The sequence below is a fragment of the Pyricularia pennisetigena genome, chromosome 6, assembly GCF_004337985.1.
Source record: "Pyricularia pennisetigena strain Br36 chromosome 6, whole genome shotgun sequence".
NCBI lineage: Eukaryota > Fungi > Ascomycota > Sordariomycetes > Magnaporthales > Pyriculariaceae > Pyricularia > Pyricularia pennisetigena.
Window position 1 is genome coordinate 5,673,959 of NC_043744.1, and position 20,687 is coordinate 5,694,645.

Sequence of the window (20,687 nt, forward strand, 5' to 3'; positions counted from 1 at the left end):
AAAAAAAAAAAAAAAAAAAAAAAAAAAAAAAAAAAAAAAAAAAAAAAAAAAAAAAAAAAAAAAAAAAAAAAAAAAAAAAAAAAAAAAAAAAAAAAAAAAAAAAAAAAAAAAAAAAAAAAAAAAAAAAAAAAAAAAAAAAAAAAAAAAAAAAAAAAAAAAAAAAAAAAAAAAAAAAAAAAAAAAAAAAAAAAAAAAAAAAAAAAAAAAAAAAAAAAAAAAAAAAAAAAAAAAAAAAAAAAAAAAAAAAAAAAAAAAAAAAAAAAAAAAAAAAAAAAAAAAAAAAAAAAAAAAAAAAAAAAAAAAAAAAAAAAAAAAAAAAAAAAAAAAAAAAAAAAAAAAAAAAAAAAAAAAAAAAAAAAAAAAAAAAAAAAAAAAAAAAAAAAAAAAAAAAAAAAAAAAAAAAAAAAAAAAAAAAAAAAAAAAAAAAAAAAAAAAAAAAAAAAAAAAAAAAAAAAAAAAAAAAAAAAAAAAAAAAAAAGAACCACGCCGTCGTCTCACCAAAAGAGGCAAAATCTCGAGGTACTTTCCTCATGCAGGGTGCCCAAGGTACTTGATAACCTTCCACACTAAGGCACTCTAGCTTTTGCACAAGAGAGCAGGCTAGAAATGGTCTGGAAATCACCCCGCCATTTGCCTCCGCGAGCTTGGACAAACTCGGGGTTTTAGACAAGGAGGCAAGAGGCCTCGCCCTGAAATTGCCCATGGTTTGTTGACCTTGGGCTGTTGGTTGGGAGTGAGGACTCAGCAGCAGTGGTTCATCTCAAAATCTTGCTTGTTTGGGTATGGTTGGTTCTAAACAGTCGTGTTGAACAACAATGCATGTGATACGCGTTTGCTTCTACAAGGCAGTTCTCACAATACTGCAAAAAGACCAAGACTGAAAAGAAATGGTCAAGTCTGCTGCCAATACGATACCATGGACTGACTGCAGATATCAGACATGTCCTTAGGTGGCAATTCATTCATCAATCATCTGGAACATTGTTGTTGTTCAACTGGTCTTCTCTATTCTTAGTCTCAGACCCTCATCATCCATTAAGCTAGGCACGTTTTTGCCACTCTTCAAACCCAACATCACATACGCCCGCCCGATCCAATCCACTGAAATGGTAGATACAACTGATTAAATATTATCGGGGCTGGCTGGCCACCAGGCCAGTAGCGGCGATGCGGAGATTCCTAGGCGCTAGGGTAAGGTAGGCCAATCCAACGTTCTAACCCATCCATCGTCGCTCCTAGGTTCGAATCCCCAAACAACCTGCTACCGTCTCGGGCCCATTCCTACACCAACCCCTGAGGACGACATCGTCGCCCTTCCCAACCGCCACAACCAATCGCGCTCCCCTACAAGAGCCGCGGCTTGCCCTTGACTGCCCTCAACTCCCCGTCTTCTTTTGTAAGCGAATGTTGCGAGAGGATATCATCTGAAAAAGCAAACAAGTAACAAAGTAGCGAAAAAAATCCCAGCCCGCATAGAAAAAAAAGCCGCGTATGTTGTTCCGACAACTCCGTCGATAACCCCAAGTGTTCCAGATAAGAACCCATGAAAAAGAAAACCAAACAAGAACAATACAAACCCAAAGGTACGGCTTGGCCGACCATTTGTAGTTCCCTCCCTTTCCCTTGCCCACCAAGATTCTAATGCCGGGTGATAAAAAACCGATGCCTTGCCATGCATATCAACATCATATCCCTCTATTTACACAATGTAGTTTCCTCGCTCGGCGCCTTTCCGAATGTGTCGCTCATGTTCCCGTCCCCCTCTTGTCGATGATGCAAATATTTGTAGTCGAAATAAACGTCGTGAAATAAATCGGTTGTCGTCAAAGAGGGTTGCAGAAGAAGAGTATAAAGTTAAAACGACGAGGGGGGGCGAGTCGATGGGACCAGGTCGCCGGTACGATCCAAAACAGAATGGACCCTGGGAATTGAGGGTTTGTTTGGCTGAGGATTGTTCAAAGAGCTGAAATGGGGTTTCTTCGGATATAACGAGCGATAACAAATGAGAATGAAAGTTATTAGGTAGGTAGCTGGAACAACCCCAGGTTAATCTATACCTTGGTGGCAGCAAGAGTGATCGACTTGGCTCTTTGCCTAGTCACCTTCTTGCTGACGGTATAAACCAGATCCACGGTCCAAATGTGGCAGATCTGTGCCCAGGCGCAAGGAATCGATCCGAATAGCGGCGCCACCAAAGGCACCATGACATAGTCGACGAAGTTGGTCTTGATGTTCCTCCTCGAGAAGTTCATGCCCTTGGCAAGTCCAGCCTCGATCATCTCCTTCTCACGCGCGTCCACGCATGTCCTGTGGAAGTTCTCGTACAGGAAAAGGTACAGAGCAGTTCCCATGAAACCGGCAGTGCGGAGAACGTTGCAGACGGTGAAGATCCAGCTAATGCCGTGGTAGTCAGGTGCACCCTCAGTGGCCCAGAGGTAGATGGTCGACGAGACAATCAGGATCGTGGCGTGGACAGGAAGCATATGAGCCTCAAATATACGGGTGAGGAGATAGAAGGTACGCTCCCAGTCGGGCTTCTCAAGAGTGTCGTGGGTGACATCAGAGAAGATGCCAGCCTCAATAGGCTGCTCAGGGTTCAGCTGGTCAAGCTCATGAGGAACATAGCTATCAGGCGACTCCAGAGATTGATGCAGAGGCTTGAAAGCGCGTGCCAAGTACTTCCTCTCACGCCAAAGCTCGACGCACTTGCGAAGGGTGTATCCAGTGTCCAGAGCACCCCACATGTGCCTCTGAGCTTGCTTGTAGCGGGCCTGGATGTCCTTGATAAGCCCCTTGATGCCTTGACCCTGGCCGCCGCCGGTAACATTTGTCTGGCTTACGGGGGCCATGATAACCTTGGTGGTGAGGTGGCCATTGAGGGCGAAGAAACACTTGAGGTACATGTGAAGGTCTTCACCAATGGCCTCGCTGTCACAGTCCCAGCCGCCAACACGGTCAACCAACTCGAGGGGAACCGTGTAGACAGATGTCGGGGGAGCGATTGTGGAGCCCGTGTAGAGACCAGAGATGCCACCAGCAGACCAAAAAACATCGGCAACACGGACGATGGCGGGGACGGCGTGCGCATTCCGGTCGAAAATGATGGGGGCGGTGTACAAGGTGGTGGTAGCCGTCTCGGGGTTAGCCAAGTGCATGCTAGTAGCTAGCGCAAAATAGTTGGACGAAAGGTGGCTGTCGGCTATTAAGCAGAAAGTAGAGTTAGCAAACTAACTAGACGTTTTACTAGTACTTGAGGAACGGTGTAAGATACGTACCATCAATTCCAGTGACCAGAACATCCTTGCGCTGAGCCAGAGGATACCTTTCGCTAAGCTTGCGAGCAGCCCAGGCGGCGTTGCTTCCCTTGCCAGCGGCCTCGCCAGGAATGTCAGAGGGGTGGAGAGTGAAGTCAATGGACCGGAACTTTTTGATGAATTCTTGGATGAGACCCATCGCCTTAAGCTCTGCGTTCGACTCGCGCTGCTCCATTCCGAGGTATACCTAAAATCCGACGAATTAGTACAAGCTAGAGACACGGCATCCAAAACATGCCAAAGCACCAACCAATCAAAGGCTAAATCGAGTGGCTGTGCCATTGTTTGGCCGAAAACAGTCAATTTTTACTTACATCGTAGGTGTCGCGGGCTTGCGGGTGGCTAGCAAGAACTTCCAGGGTCTCCCTTAGGGTGTCTGTCTCTTCCTTGTAGTTGGGGATAATAATGGCGTGGAGGACATGGCTGGTTGCAACGTCAGCATCGACGGTATAGTCCGACATGTCGAGATCACCGGCCTCGCTGCACGATGTCGAAGAGGCGCGGGATGAGGTGAGAGTCTCGGAGCTGGAGAGCGAGGTGGATGAGCCACGGCGGCGGTGGGAGAACTTGAAGTCCTTGAGCGACTTGTTGTGGGCAACTCTGGCAACACCGCGGGTAATATCCCATAGCGAGTAGTTGATTCGAATGGAGAAGCAGAAGACGAGAACGTGGATCAGAAGGCAGTAGTATGCGTAGACCAAAGTCCAGTAGCCAGCGCCATTGGCATACTTGGGTGCTGCAGCGCTATCCTGTTGTGTATAAGTGTAGCCTAACCGGGCAGCGATGGCCTCTCTTGAGATAACAAAGTATGACAATGATATCAAAGCAGTCAAGGCCAAAACGCCGGAGCGCCGTGAGCACCAAGCAAAGATTGACATGGTGTCCGTCTCCTATGCCGTATGAATTGGATGGCGAATAAACTGCTGGCAAAACGCGAACCGATGACGACTGTGAAGAGCTCGAGAAGCTCCTGCAAGTCGATGGGCAGACACCAAAGTCTGTATCGAGGTCGGCCGCGGGTACTGGGGAGTACAGGCAGGTAAGTCTGTCTAGGTGAGTAGACGGAGGGTTGGATGGGAGACGCCCAAAAAGTCCAAGGCGGGCCGACGTCCACAGAAAGCGTATTATTAATTTGGTGGCTGACTGACGGACGAAGCGGGAGAGCTCGTCGTGCAAGAGTTGCTCGGGTTGAATTGGTTTTGTTTGGGTCTGCAGGTAGGCGGAGCAACAGGAGGAAAGCTTGCTACAAGCTGTTGCTACTGCAGATCGTGCTTCGTGACGCAACGGACGCAACGCCTGGAGCCTTTTTGACTTGGTCGGGGTTGGCGAAGCAGTGAAGGAAGGCAGGCAGAGGACGGTGAGTCGAGTCGCAAGTAACCACGACGACTCGTTCGGCAAATCGTTCAGCTGCGCTACGTCGTCGGTTCACACAAACCAAGACGGAAGAGAGGGGGGAAAGGTATTAAGGTCCGGAAGGAGAGATTGGGCGACGAGGGAGTAAAGGGTAAAAAAAAGAAAAAGGAAAACTGGAGGCTTAGGAAATGAGGACGAGAAATTTTAGTGCCAGTGTTGGGGCCTGTATTCACAAGTCGTGTAATGGAAACGGGCGATTTGATGGAGACGACCAAACTGTTCGTGGTAAGGTGGACAGGCGGAAAGGTGTGGGAAGAGAAAAAAGGGACGTGCTCCTTTCCTTTTTCCTTGCCTTTGGGGGGCGGGTTGCCTGCGAGAGCGAGCAGCGACCAGGGGGCGTAGGCGGTACAAAAAAGAAAAGGGGGTGCGACCACTGAACGGGTGAGGCGGCCACAGGCAACGCTAGGTACAGAGGTAGGGGCCAACCAAGCATCGAAATGAAGCGACGCTGTGCGTGGACATCCAGCAGTGCAGTGCAGTGGGCTGACCGACCAGGGGTGTGCTATTCAAAATGATTTTGGGGCTGGAGCGTTGCTGGGACCCACTGTAGTTCAAATGGGGCCTGCTGTTGTACCAGGCCAAAGGTGGGGACCTGGTTCTTATTTTTTTTTTTTTTGCCTTGTCGACCACAATTTTGAGCCGATACGGTAAGAGACTAATGACTGGGGTTACAGTTTAGGTCAATCCCACCGTTACGTCCGTTGTTAGGTACTTGGTTGCAAATCAGCTCAGCTCTATTTTCTGACTTTGGAATCTCTGCGAACCCATCAGAAGGAAGATGCCAGGTAACGTGCAGCGGGCGGTTATACATACATGCTGTTGAGGGTGGTAACTATTTTAATCTCTTGGTTGTTGTTATTTACAGTACCCTTGGGAAGGAATCCTTTTCTTGAACGGCCGATCTCATTAACTTCGGCTTCTCGAATTCCTTGGCTTGCTTCATGTTCCAAAGTCAAAATCTGGATAAGATTGTGGCATGGTAAACGCGAATTGCAATCCGGGTACGAGTGCCCCTGCCGCGCTTACTGTTGTTACTGTGTGTGTGTTTTTCCAAAGAGCCTTACCTAAGGCGAAAGATACTGTGTACCGTAGCTGGAACCACTGAAAAATCAACGAGATTGATTCAGTCGGGCGTCGGGGAATTGGACGATACCGATATTGGACCTTATGTCCGACCACTCTACTCGGTACAACAGTTCCTTTTTTTTTGTCTCCTACAAGCCAGCAGGCAGGCAAGCAAATTAAACCCACAACGGGAAGAGGATGTGTGTGTACAGCACGGTCAATGCCAGACATACAGCTGTCTGACTGATTGCCCACGAACCTGGTCTTGCTGGTGCATCGGCTATCTTGTATCTGTAAGAGGCTGGTCCCACGGCCTTGCGCACGCACTTTCCTATCTTCCTCTTGGTCCTAGGTATATTCGACTTGTCGGGCTTGCTCTAGTCCCACGGCATCAGGCTGGTCACGCAGTCAATTCGTGACCACTTGTCGCAGACGCTCGAGCAATCAGATCAGCACAAGGGATGGCAGATGCCCCGGACTTGTCCGTTGCGGTTGGGCTGCTAATGCAAAGTAGTTAGTTAGTGTTTACTTCTTGCTTGCAATGCCTCCCAGTCCATCATGAACAAGCGTACAAGCACGCCCGCCATGTTTCAACCCCCTTTCGGAGAGATTCCCCAAACTTCAAATGGTAGAAACCAAGGAAGCATATGTTTGGCCTCATCGGTTTTCAACCTTACTGTACTCTACGTGCAGCACACAAATAGCAGTGGCATGGACTGCCCGACCAAATCAATTTAGCAGAGTGACCAGAGTGGATCCATATGCATGGGGCTACCGCTGTTTGAGATGTTTTCCGTTTTTCCTGTCACCCATCACATCGAGATCAACCGTTTTCGTCTAGGATCCCTCCGAGCAATCAGTCAATCAATCAGCCATCCATACCACGTCAGTCGATCCAGTCGGGCTCCTCTTGGTCTTCCTCCACACCTTCACTGCTCCATTTTTCGTCCAGTCAGAGTGAGGCATGCGCAATGGTCCTTCAACGGCGGCTTGTACTATGTTCCCGAACAGCCACTTATTACACAGCATCGGTGGCCACTTCGCTGTTCACCGTAGTGACTACAGCGCTAACCGGCTTTCACGTTCACGTTCAACTTTGCAAGGAACTAAAATCCCATGGTTTCCTTCTACGTTGTGTTGCAGAAATTTCTGCCAACGCCCACATGCATAGACTCACCAGTGGCTGGAGCTGTCATGACTTGAGCTCTTCTACACAGGATGTGGCTTAGCCCATGACGACGCCGAGGCTGCATGAAAAGCTTCCCACCTTCAGGAACATGCATACAGGTTCCGGTAGACCCTCTTGACTCTGGCATCCACCCCGGGTGCTGCAAGTTCCTTTAACTACCGGACAAACCTGCCTGTAACCAGAAAACCCCTAGCCAACATAACATAGTAAAACCTCGCACACCTTGTATATATTAGGGGGGATTTGTCGCCGACGTCTCCGGAGCTTCCGGGGCTGCCGGCACGGAACTTGTGATGGATTGATCAGCAGCTAGCAAGGCGGTTGCTCCCACCCAATGAAAACATCAAATCTCGACTCGAGAAATGGTTGTGGATTTCTGAGCGGGTTCAAGGGAAATTGTGATGGGATCCCGGGTAACGAAGCGCTGTGCCGCACCATTTTGTGCAAACGAGCGAGAGCCCGACAGGCCGGATCCCCTGTTATTGTTGTCTTTGTTTCTTTTCTTTTCATATCTGTCTTCTTATTGCGAATTGATTTTTGTCTCCATTGAAAAATTTCCTTTTCAACTTTGACCCGCCCTGCCAAGAAAACAGTCAGGCTTACTAGGTACAGTATGGGCAGAATTGAAAAGAGACTAAAAAGGAAAAAAAAAAAAAAAAAAAAAAAAAAAGAAATCGTACAAAGTATGGAATGGATCCGTGCTCATATGAGCCCCTGCTGCCCCGATTGCTTCCAAGAGCCGAAAGTAAAGAAAAACAACAATCAATGGCTGCATAATGATTGTTGTTACTACGGTATTGTCGTCTTGTTCAAGTTATCTATTCAGACTGGGCCCAATTGCATGTACCCTGAGGCAAACAAATTGCAGGCAGACAAGCTGAAGGTATAGCCGCCATAAGCCTGACAGCTCATTTCGAACTGCCCGAGCGGATCAGGGTGGAAAGGGAAAAAGGCTTCACAAAACAAACCTACTCATCAAACCTCTCCACTTAAGCTTACAACCTGAGATTACAAAGACTAGCACAAACATGTCCTAGTTGAACGCCTGTTCATTTTGGAGTCCCGCCAGAATGGCAACCGAAACCCCAGGATGAGGAAGCCGATTGGGTGCACTAATAATTTGAGGCCGCGGTAATTTTTTTCTTATTAACTTTTTTCTTTTTTCTGTTCCTTGTCTGTTCTGGGTTCTGGCCTGAGCGGTCTAATGTTTCTCAGAACCTTGTCATGCTCATGTACTTGGTACCCATGGGCATGCCAGATCCCCGAAATTGGCTGCGTCATACTCGTAGCCGGTACGCTGGCAGCGAGATCCACTCCAAGGTACTTGGTGTACTCACCTCTGGAAATTCCACTTTCCATTCATTCCCCTTCCCGTCCCGAGGAAAAAGTTTTGATCTTATGCGATTTACCGTTGAAGTGTGTGTCTGTACCCACACAATCTTTTTCTGTTTCACCGTTTTTGCCTGGCCCCATGTGCGCGGGACGGACGGAAGGTGATGGACAGGGGTACATCTTCCTGTGAAAGTACATTTTGTACTACGGTTAGTGGGATCACTTGGAAAGATTATTCGCGTCCTAGGACGCGAAGTTATCCATCCCTCACACAACTCGATTATTAGACCCAATTGAACCCCTTGTCAATCAATCATCCGCGTAAACCGGCTTGACAAATAGGTTCCCTCCGAATTTGCGCAAGGCTGATGGGATTTTTTTGATGGACACAGGACTTTTTCACTACACCTATATTGAACAAAATCAAACATTAAAAAAATTATAAAGGCGCTCCCTTTGTCGCATGCAAAAGATCACCACTAAAGTCGTGTTCAACGGCACAGCATGCATGCAAGCTTACATTTTGCGCAGTCACCGCACGACAACGTCGCCAAGAAAGTGGGCTGTGCACCTTTTGCAGACCGCCACCTGGCGGACTGGCGTCCTTCAATTCTATTCCACGGTTTCCCACCAACGAATTTGCGACTTGTGGCTGGTCAAGTTCCTTCTTTTTGCATTTATGTTTTTTGTGATTATCGGGTTCCAGACTACGGTTCCTTTCTACGTATCACACTGGCTAATTAGTTGCTGGCTCGTTGCGGGGGTGGCTGGAGGGTTCCATCCACTAACCTGATTGACCATCAGGTGATGGCAGACTTGGAGGTATCAGTTGAGCAACATGACTTGACAGGAGGGAATAGAGAGAGACTATTACTACCTTAGACTGCCTACTTGATCTGTTGTCAAAAGCCATACACCAACCACAACCCCCAAACATGCGCCTCCGTCGGATCCGAACCGAATCATGGACGGGAGATGAGCGAATCCCCAGGCTTGATCTTATCAACCTTGCCCATTTTAGCCCCCATTCCAGACTTGCAGGCTTCAGAGCCACCCCAAATCTACCAAATCTACCCGCAGACGAGTAATCATGCACGATAAAGGGCTTTTTGTCACATGAACTCTAAGTCCACAGAAGAGAAAATAGCATATACTTGGAAGCACTTTGTCGTCATTATCTTCAAAAGCCCGATGCAAGAAACAAGTGGGGTTCGCTAATTGCTAATTGGATACGACTGGGAAACGAAAAGAACGAAGGGGAAAAAAAAAATTAGTTGCATCATCTTGCTTTCGGACCCTGGTTCCTAATTACTTGGCAACCCAGAGCCCGGCAGATCATCCATCCTGTACCAATACTGGCAAGCCTGGCAATACATCGGGCAGGTGAGGGACATCCACATCATCACTGGTTCAAGCAACGTAGAATTTGAAAACTTTGAATACAACGCCAAGAAAGTACCCGACCCACTCCTGCTAATCACTATTGCGTACTGGAATTGGTATGTTAGTTGATGGTTACAAAGGTATGTATTGACAAGACTCCGTTCTGTAAACTACGGTCAGAACAATCCGACTATCTCCGGCAATTGTTGCTGCGAAGAACATGTCGCTGACCACCGTACAGCCACATGCCACGGTACTACTGCGACCTTATAAGCAAGGACTATGCCGGCTAGGAGAGAACTAACCGATAAGGGCACCGTCTACAACTATTTCCACGAGCCCACAAGGCCAGGAAGAGTGCCTGCATGAGCGTCAATGATTGGTTGGTTTCAATGCGTGATATATCGCCCAGTCACCGCTCGCCGCCATTTTCATGTTGGTCAAATCTCACCGCAACGTCTTTCTCATGGCCCGTTGAATGGGTTAGGTTCGCGTACGGAACCGTCAATACTTCCAAGGCTCCATGGCTGCAGAGTGGCCCCGCGATGGATTTTAGCCTTGTGCCCTAGCCTGATCCGCTATTGAATCCAGCCAGGACAGCCTCGGTGGAGTCACGTTTTTCGGGGTATCACTGGTCTCGTAAGCTCGTACATGCAACGAGGTATCACGCTCGCTTGCCGGCGCACAACGTAGGAAAGTCGAAGTGCGTGAGTGCCAGCTCAGAGATTGATTCAGTAAGATGCACATCTTTGATAGATCAATTGACATTTTCAAAGATCTTCTCGATGGGTTTCGCAGCCTGGACAAGTAACAATTGTCAAAGTCAGCATACACCATGAATACCTGCTGACACTTCGAGAAACCTTTGATAGGACTTACATCAATGAACTTCTCCAGTTCTTGGTCCAAATTAGCCAGTTTCTCCTTGCTTTTTTTGTTCTCGGCTATAAGCGTGGCCTTGCGCTTGAGCATGTCCTGCCTCTGGTTCTCCATCTCCTGCCGCTCGGAACGTTCATGCTCTATCCTCGCGACCATGAGCTCGTTCTCGTCGCGGTCTGCCAGTTCTGGCTTCAATGCTAAAAACTCCTCAACTGGTATGAGGGGGAGCTCGCGATACTTGTGACTAAGTCGTTCAAGATGGACAGTTAGCCATCCCAGCCGCCTCTACATCCAGCACGGTGCGAAAAACCAGTAAAAATTTCCTAGAGCTTACTCGTAGCCCTCGCAAGCCGCAATCTCCCCCTCGAGATGCCTCTGCTCGTAATATAGGTTTTGCAGCTGCAGGTGAAGCGTGTCAACCTCCTGCCGCTTCTCAGCCGTCATCGCCTTCGTGTCACGGGCCGCGATAAAGGCGGCGCGGTGCAAGCCACGCAGATGCGACAGGTTCGTCATGAGCTGCTTTTGCAGCTTGGCCAGCGCGGCATGCGCGGCGCCATCGTCGTCGGCCCCGTTTTGCTGTTGTTGCTGCTGGGCGATGAGATCGACGAGGGCAAGGGCCTGGTCGCGCGCGTCCTGCGAGATCTGCAAGACGGAGCGCAGGTTCTGATCCGTCACTATGTCGTCCATCGCCGCCACGGCCTCGGGGCTCGTAGGTTGTTTCGGTGTCCTACGTAGGGGAAGGTTTGGGAAGATGAGGTGAAGCAACGCAGGACGTGCCTTTTTGCTGGTGCGGCTCGGCGGGGATGGTTCTGATTCTGCAGTTTCAGATGTTTATTGGTTGACGAAGATCTGTGCTGTGCATCCCCAAAAGTATCAAATGAGATCCTCTGCCGCTCCTTCAGCCTTGCGTGTGCTACTCCAGGCGCGTTGGGCGCGTCTCTACAGCTGGAGACCAGACGGGTGTCCTCCGATAAGAGAAACGATAAGCGCACGGGCCTTGCAAGTACCGTCCGTCTGTACCATGGTACCTCGTTGGTCAGTGTCGCCACACCCGGACCACCCGAAAAGACCTGGAAGAATTAGGAGTTGATTGGGCTTGACAGATCGCCTTGGCGTAATAAAATTCTTCCAAAACCCAAACCTTTCTGTTTCCTGTAGTTGTCTTCCCAACGAGTATGAGCAGGCACTATGCATGCTCGAGATCTCCGACTGAAAACATGAGTCAAGTCTGACAATGCATACGCTGTAAATTATGGGCCAGACGATGCAACCTTCCTTGGTAGGCTTCAATATCATGTTTACTCGGTTGCCTTCATCTTGGGTTAATTCGGGTCTTGTACCACCTATTCACTCGTCAGGTTACTAAGGCGCAACAATCTCCTGAAACGCCTTGCTGGTCGTGTTGGAAGGAAAAGTAAAGATAGCTACCGTCACAACGCTAACACAGCCCATATCGGCTTTTTTTTCTTAGTGGCTCATTTCGCAAGGTACTAGCTTGATTCTTCTCCAACGCTATTATTGTGGCAGCTATCGTCCTGGACGAGCTCGCATACAAAACATGCTCAGCACAGTCGCAGACCAGTACATCGCATTGACAGTCGCTCTGGCTGTCGCTCTATTTAGGTACAAACATTGACCAATGTCTGACTTGCTTTGCTTCACGGGTCATGTTTGACCTTTTTACTTGCTGCGCCGTTCCGAATTGATTGGATTGCTGCGTGAGGAGACTTATTTTCCTAGTGGATGAACGATAACTCGGGATGATCTGCCTGTCTACTAAGACTTGACGTTCCTCGGACAGTACAAGTACGTGCTCAGTCTCCAATGCTGCCAACCTTTTGCCTGCAGCGCACATATCTCCGTCGCCTCTCCGACTTGTCATTCCATCATCAGCCATTTTCAGGGCCCAGTCTTGGTCTGAGGGGTTCGTCCGGCGTAGACCCCACACCGAACAATCCGACCAATTATCGCTCTCGCCGCTCGACCCTTTGTTGAGTTAACTGGCGCTTCTGGCTGCAAGCCAAGCGAGTTCCCACCGCTCTGCACCCCAACCTTATCCACCTCCGTGGGCCTGACTGCCCGATTCGCATTGGAATCCCGAGATTTTGATCAGTTGCATCCTCGGGTGAAAGGACCACAAGCGATTTTTCTACGCCTCATCCATCCAATTCCCCCTTTCATACCCAGCCCGTGGGTTGTTTGGATTTTTTTTTCTATCATTGTGTTCAAGTCACTCATTCAAATTTCTTGTGCATATTATCCCGTCTATGCTTGCCGCCTCGTCCTAAATTTTGAAAACGGACAGCGCGGGGCTTTTTTCTCGTCTACAGCCCAAATAAACATTAAAGATACACGGCATCCACCCGAACCGTTTTTCTGCAACTACGCTAGCTAGCCTGCCTTCCAACCGCCCGCCATGGCCCTATCCCCGAGCGAACTATGCACCTCTCAACTCAACTGCGGTTCGCCTTCTCCGGCCGACATCAACGAAGATGACTATTCCTCAGCACAAGCATCCGGTAGGGAGGGCAGCGATGATGCTCTCCCTCGGAGACGCCGGCGCCATTCGTCGTATTTTCCCCAGAGGCGCAAGTCCATCGTCAACCACATCATGGACGGCGAGGAGCACATTCTCCTCAAGGTGCGTATACTTTTTGCCCCTGAAAGAAAAAAAAAAATTTACAGCCCCCAACTAGACAAGATACTAATTTGTGGCGCTCCTCCCATGTTCAGGTTGATTTATTTTTGACGGAACTCGAAAGGCGCTTAGATTTCCTCGAGAGCTACGGCGAGATCAGCCTCGATGCGAGTATCGCAAGGGCCTACAACACGCTGCAGGCTGTGCGGACAGGCTGCTCTCACGTCTCGGAGGAAGTCATCGGCGCCGGTCGCCGCAGGGTACATATCATGGTCGAGACGTTGGAGGCTAGATATCAGGATGCTCTTGCGGCGGCCGACTCGCTGCATGAAAAAGCCTGTGTTGGCATAGACCTACTGGATACGATGCTTTCGGATTTTGAGGAACACGCTTCCAAGTTCCGGGAGCGCAGTCTGGCCAATGCTGCTGATGCCGCTGGTGCTTTCATGGGCGAGGGTCGAAGAGTTGTTGATGAGGGTATCGGGCGTGCGAGGGAGGTTGTGGATGAGGGATTTGCGGCGGCCAAGTGGGCAGCCGAGTCGTTGGAGGACCACATCCAAAGGGCGGTTGCCAGGGCCAGCAAACATGGTCTGATCCGATACGAGGATCTTCCCATGCCGTGGCGGACCAACCCGCACATCCTGAAGGGGTATCGCTTCAGTGAGACAAAGCTGGCTTGTATCAAGTCGGGCATGTTTGGCATCTCCAACGAACTTGTCAACATTTGGTCACATGCCCTGGGGCTTGTCCTCGTCCTGGCCGTGGCCTTCTATTTTTACCCGACGTCACCCAACTTTTCACTCAGCACCAAGACGGACGTGTTCATCGCAGCTGTCTTCTTCTTTGCGGCATGCCAGTGTCTCGTGTGCAGCACGATTTGGCACACAATGAATTCGATCGCAGACGCACACCTTATTAGCTCGTTGGCCTGCGTTGACTACACTGGTATCTCGATGCTGATCGCTGCGAGCATCATGACAACCGAGTATACGGCCTTTTACTGCGATCCGATGAGCCGTTGGATTTACATGAGCTTGACGGCCATTCTTGGCGTCGGTGGCGTCATCCTGCCATGGCACCCGCGCTTCAACGGTGCAGACATGGCCTGGGCCCGGGTGGCCTTCTACGTCTCCCTCGGAGCCACGGGCTTCTTGCCCATACTTCAGCTGAGCCTCACCCGCGGTGCCGAGTACGTCTATGAGTTCTACACGCCAATCGCCGAGAGTATCGCTGTTTATGTCTTTGGTGCGCTCATCTACGCCAGCAAGATCCCCGAGAGGTGGTACCCAGGATGCTTCGACTACTTTGGCGGCAGCCACAACCTCTGGCACTTGGCTGTGCTGGGCGGTATCGTCTTCCACTACATTGCTATGCAGGAGTTCTTCTCCACGGCCTTTAAGCATGCACAGGATGGTTGCGGGGCGTACTGAGCTTTCTTTCCCATGATTTACATGGCTTGAGAATTTTCATTCTTTTTTTTTTTTTGTTGCATCGGATGGTGACCATGTCACACCGGGGAGTTTGGGTGGCCTTTATTGCTTTCATTTCCTTTGTTCTGTGTGGCATGAGTACATCGCAGTTACTGCGTAGACCTTAGACCACGCTCAAGAGGCATTTGCTGGTTGCATTGAAGGTTGCGTTTTTGACTTGTTTAGATGTTGTTTACTCACTGGCTGTCTGATAAACTTTTTTACGACGAGGAGGATAGACCTGGCTTTACTTTGCTTTGTCTTGGTTGGGGGAAGGGACGTTAATATGAGTACATGTCCAACAAAACTTGATTACAGCGTTGTTTGTGTTTCTTTTCTGTACGTTCTGTGTTTTTGAATGTCACGTTGTGACGTTCGGCCGCGACTTTGATGGGCTCGAGATGCTACGAGTGCATTATTGGGACAAACTAAATCTAATGTTAGACTATCGCCAGGAACCATGGTCAGTGGTTGTACAACCACTCAGCTTGGTCCCTGACAAACCACTTTGATTTTTCGTCTTGAACCGATGCTGGACAAGTGTTATACTTTTGGTGAGGCACATCCATGAATGGTAAAATCATACCGCAGTGCATCTTAATAAGTAATTCATATCCGCATCATGCTAACCTGCCAACAAACAACTGAGCAATCTTGCAGGAATGATTGGGATTATCATCGGGTGAGCCTTATAAAGTTGGGCTCTTCTCCACACGTTGGGGTCTCGCTCCTTCGTTCATCACTATCAAGCGAGATGTCCTCAACAAGATGTACTCTTCGACAGCTTATATGAAATGATCGGTATATATTAATCAAGTTGCCCCTGCATTCTTAGCACATGTTAACTAGACCCTTCAAGACAGGCGGCTTGCCCTCCACGCTGTATGCGGGTACCGGGACGGCTCGGGTGTTTCCGAGTCCATGGGCATCGAACGCCTGAAAAAAAGTCGACCGTGAGGATGTATCCGACGAGGCCGTCGCAGCGTAACTCGCGCAATATATAACCAGTGCACCTGCCGGTACGAGAAATGTCGGAGACTAGGCTGATGCAGAGCGGTTGGAGCACGATGCTATTAACATTCCGGCGCAAATGGGGGCCTCAAACTGGAGGACAATGAGGATTTGATGTTGACGACTAGTAACAGCTTGCAGTCTGTTCAGCACTAGTATACCTCGAAACATCAAACGAGCAGATGGCAATATGCCAAAGCCCTAGACCCGGCATGATACCACTAACATTTCGCTGCAAACAAAGGGTTGAAATCTCAGATTCGGGTCGATAATCTTCGGCGAAGCTCATGCGTTGAGGAACAACAGATCCACGTTTCCACCTCCCATTAGCCTTATTGCATGCTGCTGTCGGTACTGTGCACTCCGCATTCGAAATCGTACCCCTTGCCATCAATCCTTCGGTCACCCTTTCCGAAGAGAAGTCGATGGAGAACGAAAAGGCGCAAAGATTATGGAACGCAGTCCCTACTTGACTCGGCAGGCTGACGTGAAGTACGGATCCCAGCCATGCACGGATCGGATAGGTCGAGGCCAACCAACTGGGTCGCCGCTATGGTTCAGAACGTAACCTCGACGAGTTGAGCTTTTATATAAAGAAGATTTTGGACCCGTCGGAGCTTGCACGCGGCTGAGAGGCCGGTCAGTTATGCCACGTGTGTTTTGGCCACCTTTCTGGAGGTTGTAACCTACCGTGAGTTGGTATCTCGAGGCGATACACAGAGGCAGAGGGCATACCAAGATTGGCGTACTCTATCATCAGGCAGCGGCCGACCAATTCTGCCACCAAGATATCGTGTTGTCTGTTGATGACGCAATAAGACATTCAAGACGAAACCGGTGCCATATTTTGTTTTACGTAAACAGTATGCAAGTAGCCGCCAAAGCAGTAAACGAGGTTAACGAGATAGCAGCCAAAATCGGGTAAGTACGGCAGGGCAGATCTATACTCAGTACTTTATCACCAGGATCGAGTTGCAAACGGGCATTCGTCTACAGGTCCCGTGTACAGATCGAGGCAGGAAGTTCGCTCCAAAAAAGCTGAAGGCGTGGTGTAAAGATTACGTCTTAGATCCATTCATCGTCTGAGGCGTGCATCCACACTATATTTACGGGCTGGGCCGACAGCAGGACTAGTTCAGAAATCAGATTCTCGGACCATCTCACAAAGACTACATATATATATATATATATATAATATATAAACCATGGACTACCCAAGACGACCGATCCAACAGGGATCATCTTCTGAAGGACGGCACTAGGGTGACGATATCGGTTCAGTTCAAGCCGCACCCAGTTTACGTTAAGCACCCCATACTCTATAGCACAATCCCCTGTTTGATTTAACCATAAGAACACTGCAACGCTCGAAACTCTCAAATGGTGGAGAGCAGAAGAGCGTGAGCTTGTCCTGCTAGAAAAACAAGCTTCGCCGTTGAAGTCTATGATGCAAGATCCCCTGCATTGCTAGGAAAAACTTGAGTTTAAAAAAAAGGCAAACTTTGTACGCCGGAAAAAAAACCCCGCGACCTCGTTCTGTTTAAGCCTGATATTTTTGCATTCCCCGAGGGAGTTGGCAGGTTGCCTGGGTACTTTTGAACGGCGGATTTATTTCCATTATAGATTGAGGAGACCTTCGATGAAGGTATTACTTCCTGGCCCTGTTTCCGCACTTGGAGTAAAAGAACCTCGTTAATCGGCTGGTTAGCAAGCGGCATCCACAGACGCTGCTTATGCCGGCAGACGGGACGGTAGATTACCCCCGGCACAGCATTCCCTCACTGATTATTAGCACGACGGAAGTGTCACACGTCCCCGAGTCGTCGGCCTCGTTTATATGAATATCAAAGTTCTTTATCTAATATTACCCGCACCGGATTAAAGCAACTCGGATATACTCTCACCTCAATCCGTTGAGCCACTTTGTGTTTCGTCCGTAATCCGCACTTAAGCTTAGGAGGACGGCATCTCACATACTGGACAAAAGGAAATCGATCGCACAATTCAAACTTCCTCCGAAAGGCTGGCCTGGCTGGGAAGATGGTTGACTCAACTCGTTTTAATGGCCATGCCGCTCCGTCAGATGAAGCCGGGAAGCCATAACTTCAGGCGGAACCAAGCTATCTGTATGCTGCGGTTGGAGGAACATCCTTTGGGATGAAAATCGAAGAAAAAAAAATGCAGTTTGGTTGATCAGATCACATCGGACTTTCAATGTAGAACCCTCCCGATGGACAGATTATTTCTTCGGTGGCCCGCCGATTCATCGAGTGTTGAAAGTTGGATGCCCTACGTCCCTGGATCCCTGGACGAAAATTGTCCGTACTGGTTCCCTGCCCCCATGGTAAACTAGAGAACATGGCGACGCCATCCTTGGCTCCCAAAGCAAGCTTCTCAGACTCTACCGCGCGCACGAGCGACATTTTGCCGTGATTGAGTTTCGCTATAGGACCCCTTCCATCTTCCGAGACTGACTTTGGTCAAAACCCTAGAGAATAACAAGCGAGTTCGTCATGGGGTTTGCTCATGAGCGGGGCGGAGCAGCGGTTCCTCCGCTGGGATCGAAAAAAAGATGCATAAACATGACTAGATAATTGGTTGGGAGGAAACGAAAAAGGTTAACCATAGTTTCGCCTATCTTAACTTTACTTAGTACAAACAGGTATTAAAAACAGCCGTAATGGAAACATAAGTGATCAAGGCTAAATAGCAATTTAGAGACCGCACCAAACATGTAGATCGACCCCACCACCAGATTCCATCTCTCCCTCCTCCCTCAGTACAAAAGGATTTACAGATCCATAGAATGCTCGAGCAGCTCGACGTATACACATGTACAGGCATATATATATATATATATATATACGTTCGATAGGTCGCAGAACAATCCGGTCAGCTACTCTCAACCCAACCAAGTCTTCAACGACCTAATCGCAGCCTCGTACTCAACCGCCGCGTTCTCCTTGGGCGCCCATAGCGGTGGCTTGTCCCACCCATGCCTCTCGCCCTTGACGACACGAGTCTCAACAGTCCTTCCATGGCTCCTAAGCCTCTCTGTGAACGTCAGGCCCTCGGCGAGAAGCATGTCGTACTCGCAAAGGCAAAGGTGCACGGGTGGGAGCTGCTGAAGCATTCCATCCGGCATGAGACCTGGGGACAGGCGCGGGTCGTCACGTTTGTTACTCTGTATGGGTGGGTAGATGTAGGAAGCGTCAAACAAATCCGTCAGTCCTTTGGGGAGCGTGAGGTCCGGACGGTCGCAGCTCTGCCGCTTTATGTCTCGGGTGATGGTCCAGTCCAGCAAGGGATAAAAGAGAGCCATGCCGGCCATCTCCAGCGGCGGCGTAGGTAAAACCGAGTCGTAACCCCAGCGGGCGGGGTCTTGGAGGGCGGCCCAGCTGGCGAGGGCGAGGTTGCCGCCGGCTGAGAAGCCCGAGAGAATGACGCGGGAGGTATCGATGGCGTACTGAGACGCCATATCCTGAGAGCAGATCTGGACTATGGCCGAAGCGCAATCTTCTACGGGGTTGGGAAATGGATACCCCGGAGCCAGGCGGTAGCTCACAGAAAAGACGACGGCATTCAGGGATTTGGCAACGGCTGCGCACCACCGTGAGTCGTCCGTGCCTTCACCGACCACGAAGCCGCCGCCGTGGAAGTTGATGACGGCGGGGCGCCTAGTGATAGAGTCCAAGGATAATCCAGAGGCAGTGTTACTCCTCGATAGTCGGGAACGGATGCTGGCCAGTGACTTTGAGCTCCTGGAGCTTAGGCTACTGGCTATTTTCTGAAACCTAGGCCTCCTAGGACCGCTCAACTTGGATTTGTTGCTCCCCGTGCTGCTCCTTGATGATGCGTTGCTGCACCCTGATTTGATGCTGGCATTATCTTCTACTTCGTCCGTTGGGGTCTTGGCGACAACATTTGGAGCTGCTGCTAGCGCAAGCGAATCTGAAGCCGGAGGCTGCGAGGTGGATGAAAATTCTGGATTGACCGTGCTTGGCGACATGGAAGGAGGCTCCCAGATGTCGACGCGAATGGCCTGCTTTGCCTTCCAGTCGCCCAAGAGAGCATCGAGCCATATCACTTTGACGGGCGCCAGCTCCGGTGGAGCCCAAGCATGTGAAATACCAAAGCCCAGGCTAGCACCAGATCGTATTGCATATGCCCTCGTGGCCAGGGCCCATCGAGGACTTTGGTCCAAAGGATTCACATATTCGTCGGCTTTGTCACCATCCTTTGGTTGACTGGTAGCGGTGGCGGGCGAAGTTGAACTCATTTAGGTGTTACTAAAAAGGAAAAAAAAAAAAAAAAAAAAAGAAAGAACCAACGTAACCCCTGGTACACTAGGAAATGAAGTTGTCACCACACTGAAATCAACACGTTCAGTCTAATTCTAGTCAGTAGGCTGGTAGAACTACCGGCAGGTCGGGTAGCTACGACAGACAAGTCATTATTTCGTCGCTAAGATCGGATAAACGGCAGAGGCGGTGTTCTATCCGTAGTCCGACATGATTGAACGACTCCTGTAGCTAAGGCAGAGAGAGATATTTTGTAACACTGGGTCACGGTCATACCTGATCAGACCTTTGAAAATGTGCGAAGACCTCCAGCTGACAGGGGAGGGTAGGTAATTAGGACCAAATACCGCTTCGAGCAGTTGCCGTGATGCCGCTTGGGCTTGGTTGCAACGTTGAAAGCGTGGCAGTGGTGTTCAACGTCATACTAGTAGAGACCAGCCCAAATGCAACGGCAAGAATAAAATAGCTTGCTCCATCCTTCTGGATCCAGAAGAATCTGTCTGGGGGCTGAAGACGATTGCAATTGGCTGGTGCTGCCAAGTGATGACCCAAGACTGGCTGCGGACACTGTCTGACTACACGGTACGCACGTCAAACCAAGGCCAAGAAAGAAATGACCCCACCCGCATTCATTACGTAAGTACTGTAGCATACATAGTACTTGCGGTACCCGTCCAGCCCCAAGACCCTAAA

General features: G+C 49.4%; 4 protein-coding genes across 4 annotated transcripts; 1 reads left to right on the forward strand and 3 right to left on the reverse strand.

Annotated features, from left to right (window-relative positions):
* Window positions 1–2,051: 2,051 nt before the first annotated feature.
* On the reverse strand, window positions 2,052–4,192 carry PpBr36_05417 (uncharacterized protein; the record flags this gene model as incomplete). The annotated part of the gene is made up of 3 exons (XM_029892573.1): window positions 2,052–3,199; window positions 3,276–3,501; window positions 3,629–4,192. 3 exons carry the CDS (start codon window positions 4,190–4,192, stop codon window positions 2,052–2,054), a joined length of 1,938 nt encoding a protein of 645 aa, XP_029749618.1.
* Window positions 4,193–10,453: 6,261 nt separating this feature from the next.
* On the reverse strand, window positions 10,454–11,262 carry PpBr36_05418 (uncharacterized protein; the record flags this gene model as incomplete). The annotated part of the gene is made up of 3 exons (XM_029892574.1): window positions 10,454–10,495; window positions 10,576–10,819; window positions 10,910–11,262. The coding sequence occupies 3 exons, from the start codon at window positions 11,260–11,262 to the stop codon at window positions 10,454–10,456; spliced, it is 639 nt and encodes a 212-aa protein (XP_029749625.1).
* Window positions 11,263–12,991: 1,729 nt separating this feature from the next.
* Window positions 12,992–14,643, forward strand: PpBr36_05419 (uncharacterized protein; the record flags this gene model as incomplete). The annotated part of the gene is made up of 2 exons (XM_029892575.1): window positions 12,992–13,216; window positions 13,309–14,643. The coding sequence occupies 2 exons, from the start codon at window positions 12,992–12,994 to the stop codon at window positions 14,641–14,643; spliced, it is 1,560 nt and encodes a 519-aa protein (XP_029749626.1).
* Window positions 14,644–18,595: 3,952 nt separating this feature from the next.
* Window positions 18,596–19,972, reverse strand: PpBr36_05420 (uncharacterized protein; the record flags this gene model as incomplete). Its single annotated transcript, XM_029892576.1, has 1 exon — window positions 18,596–19,972. One exon carries the CDS (start codon window positions 19,970–19,972, stop codon window positions 18,596–18,598), a length of 1,377 nt encoding a protein of 458 aa, XP_029750394.1.
* Window positions 19,973–20,687: the final 715 nt, after the last annotated feature.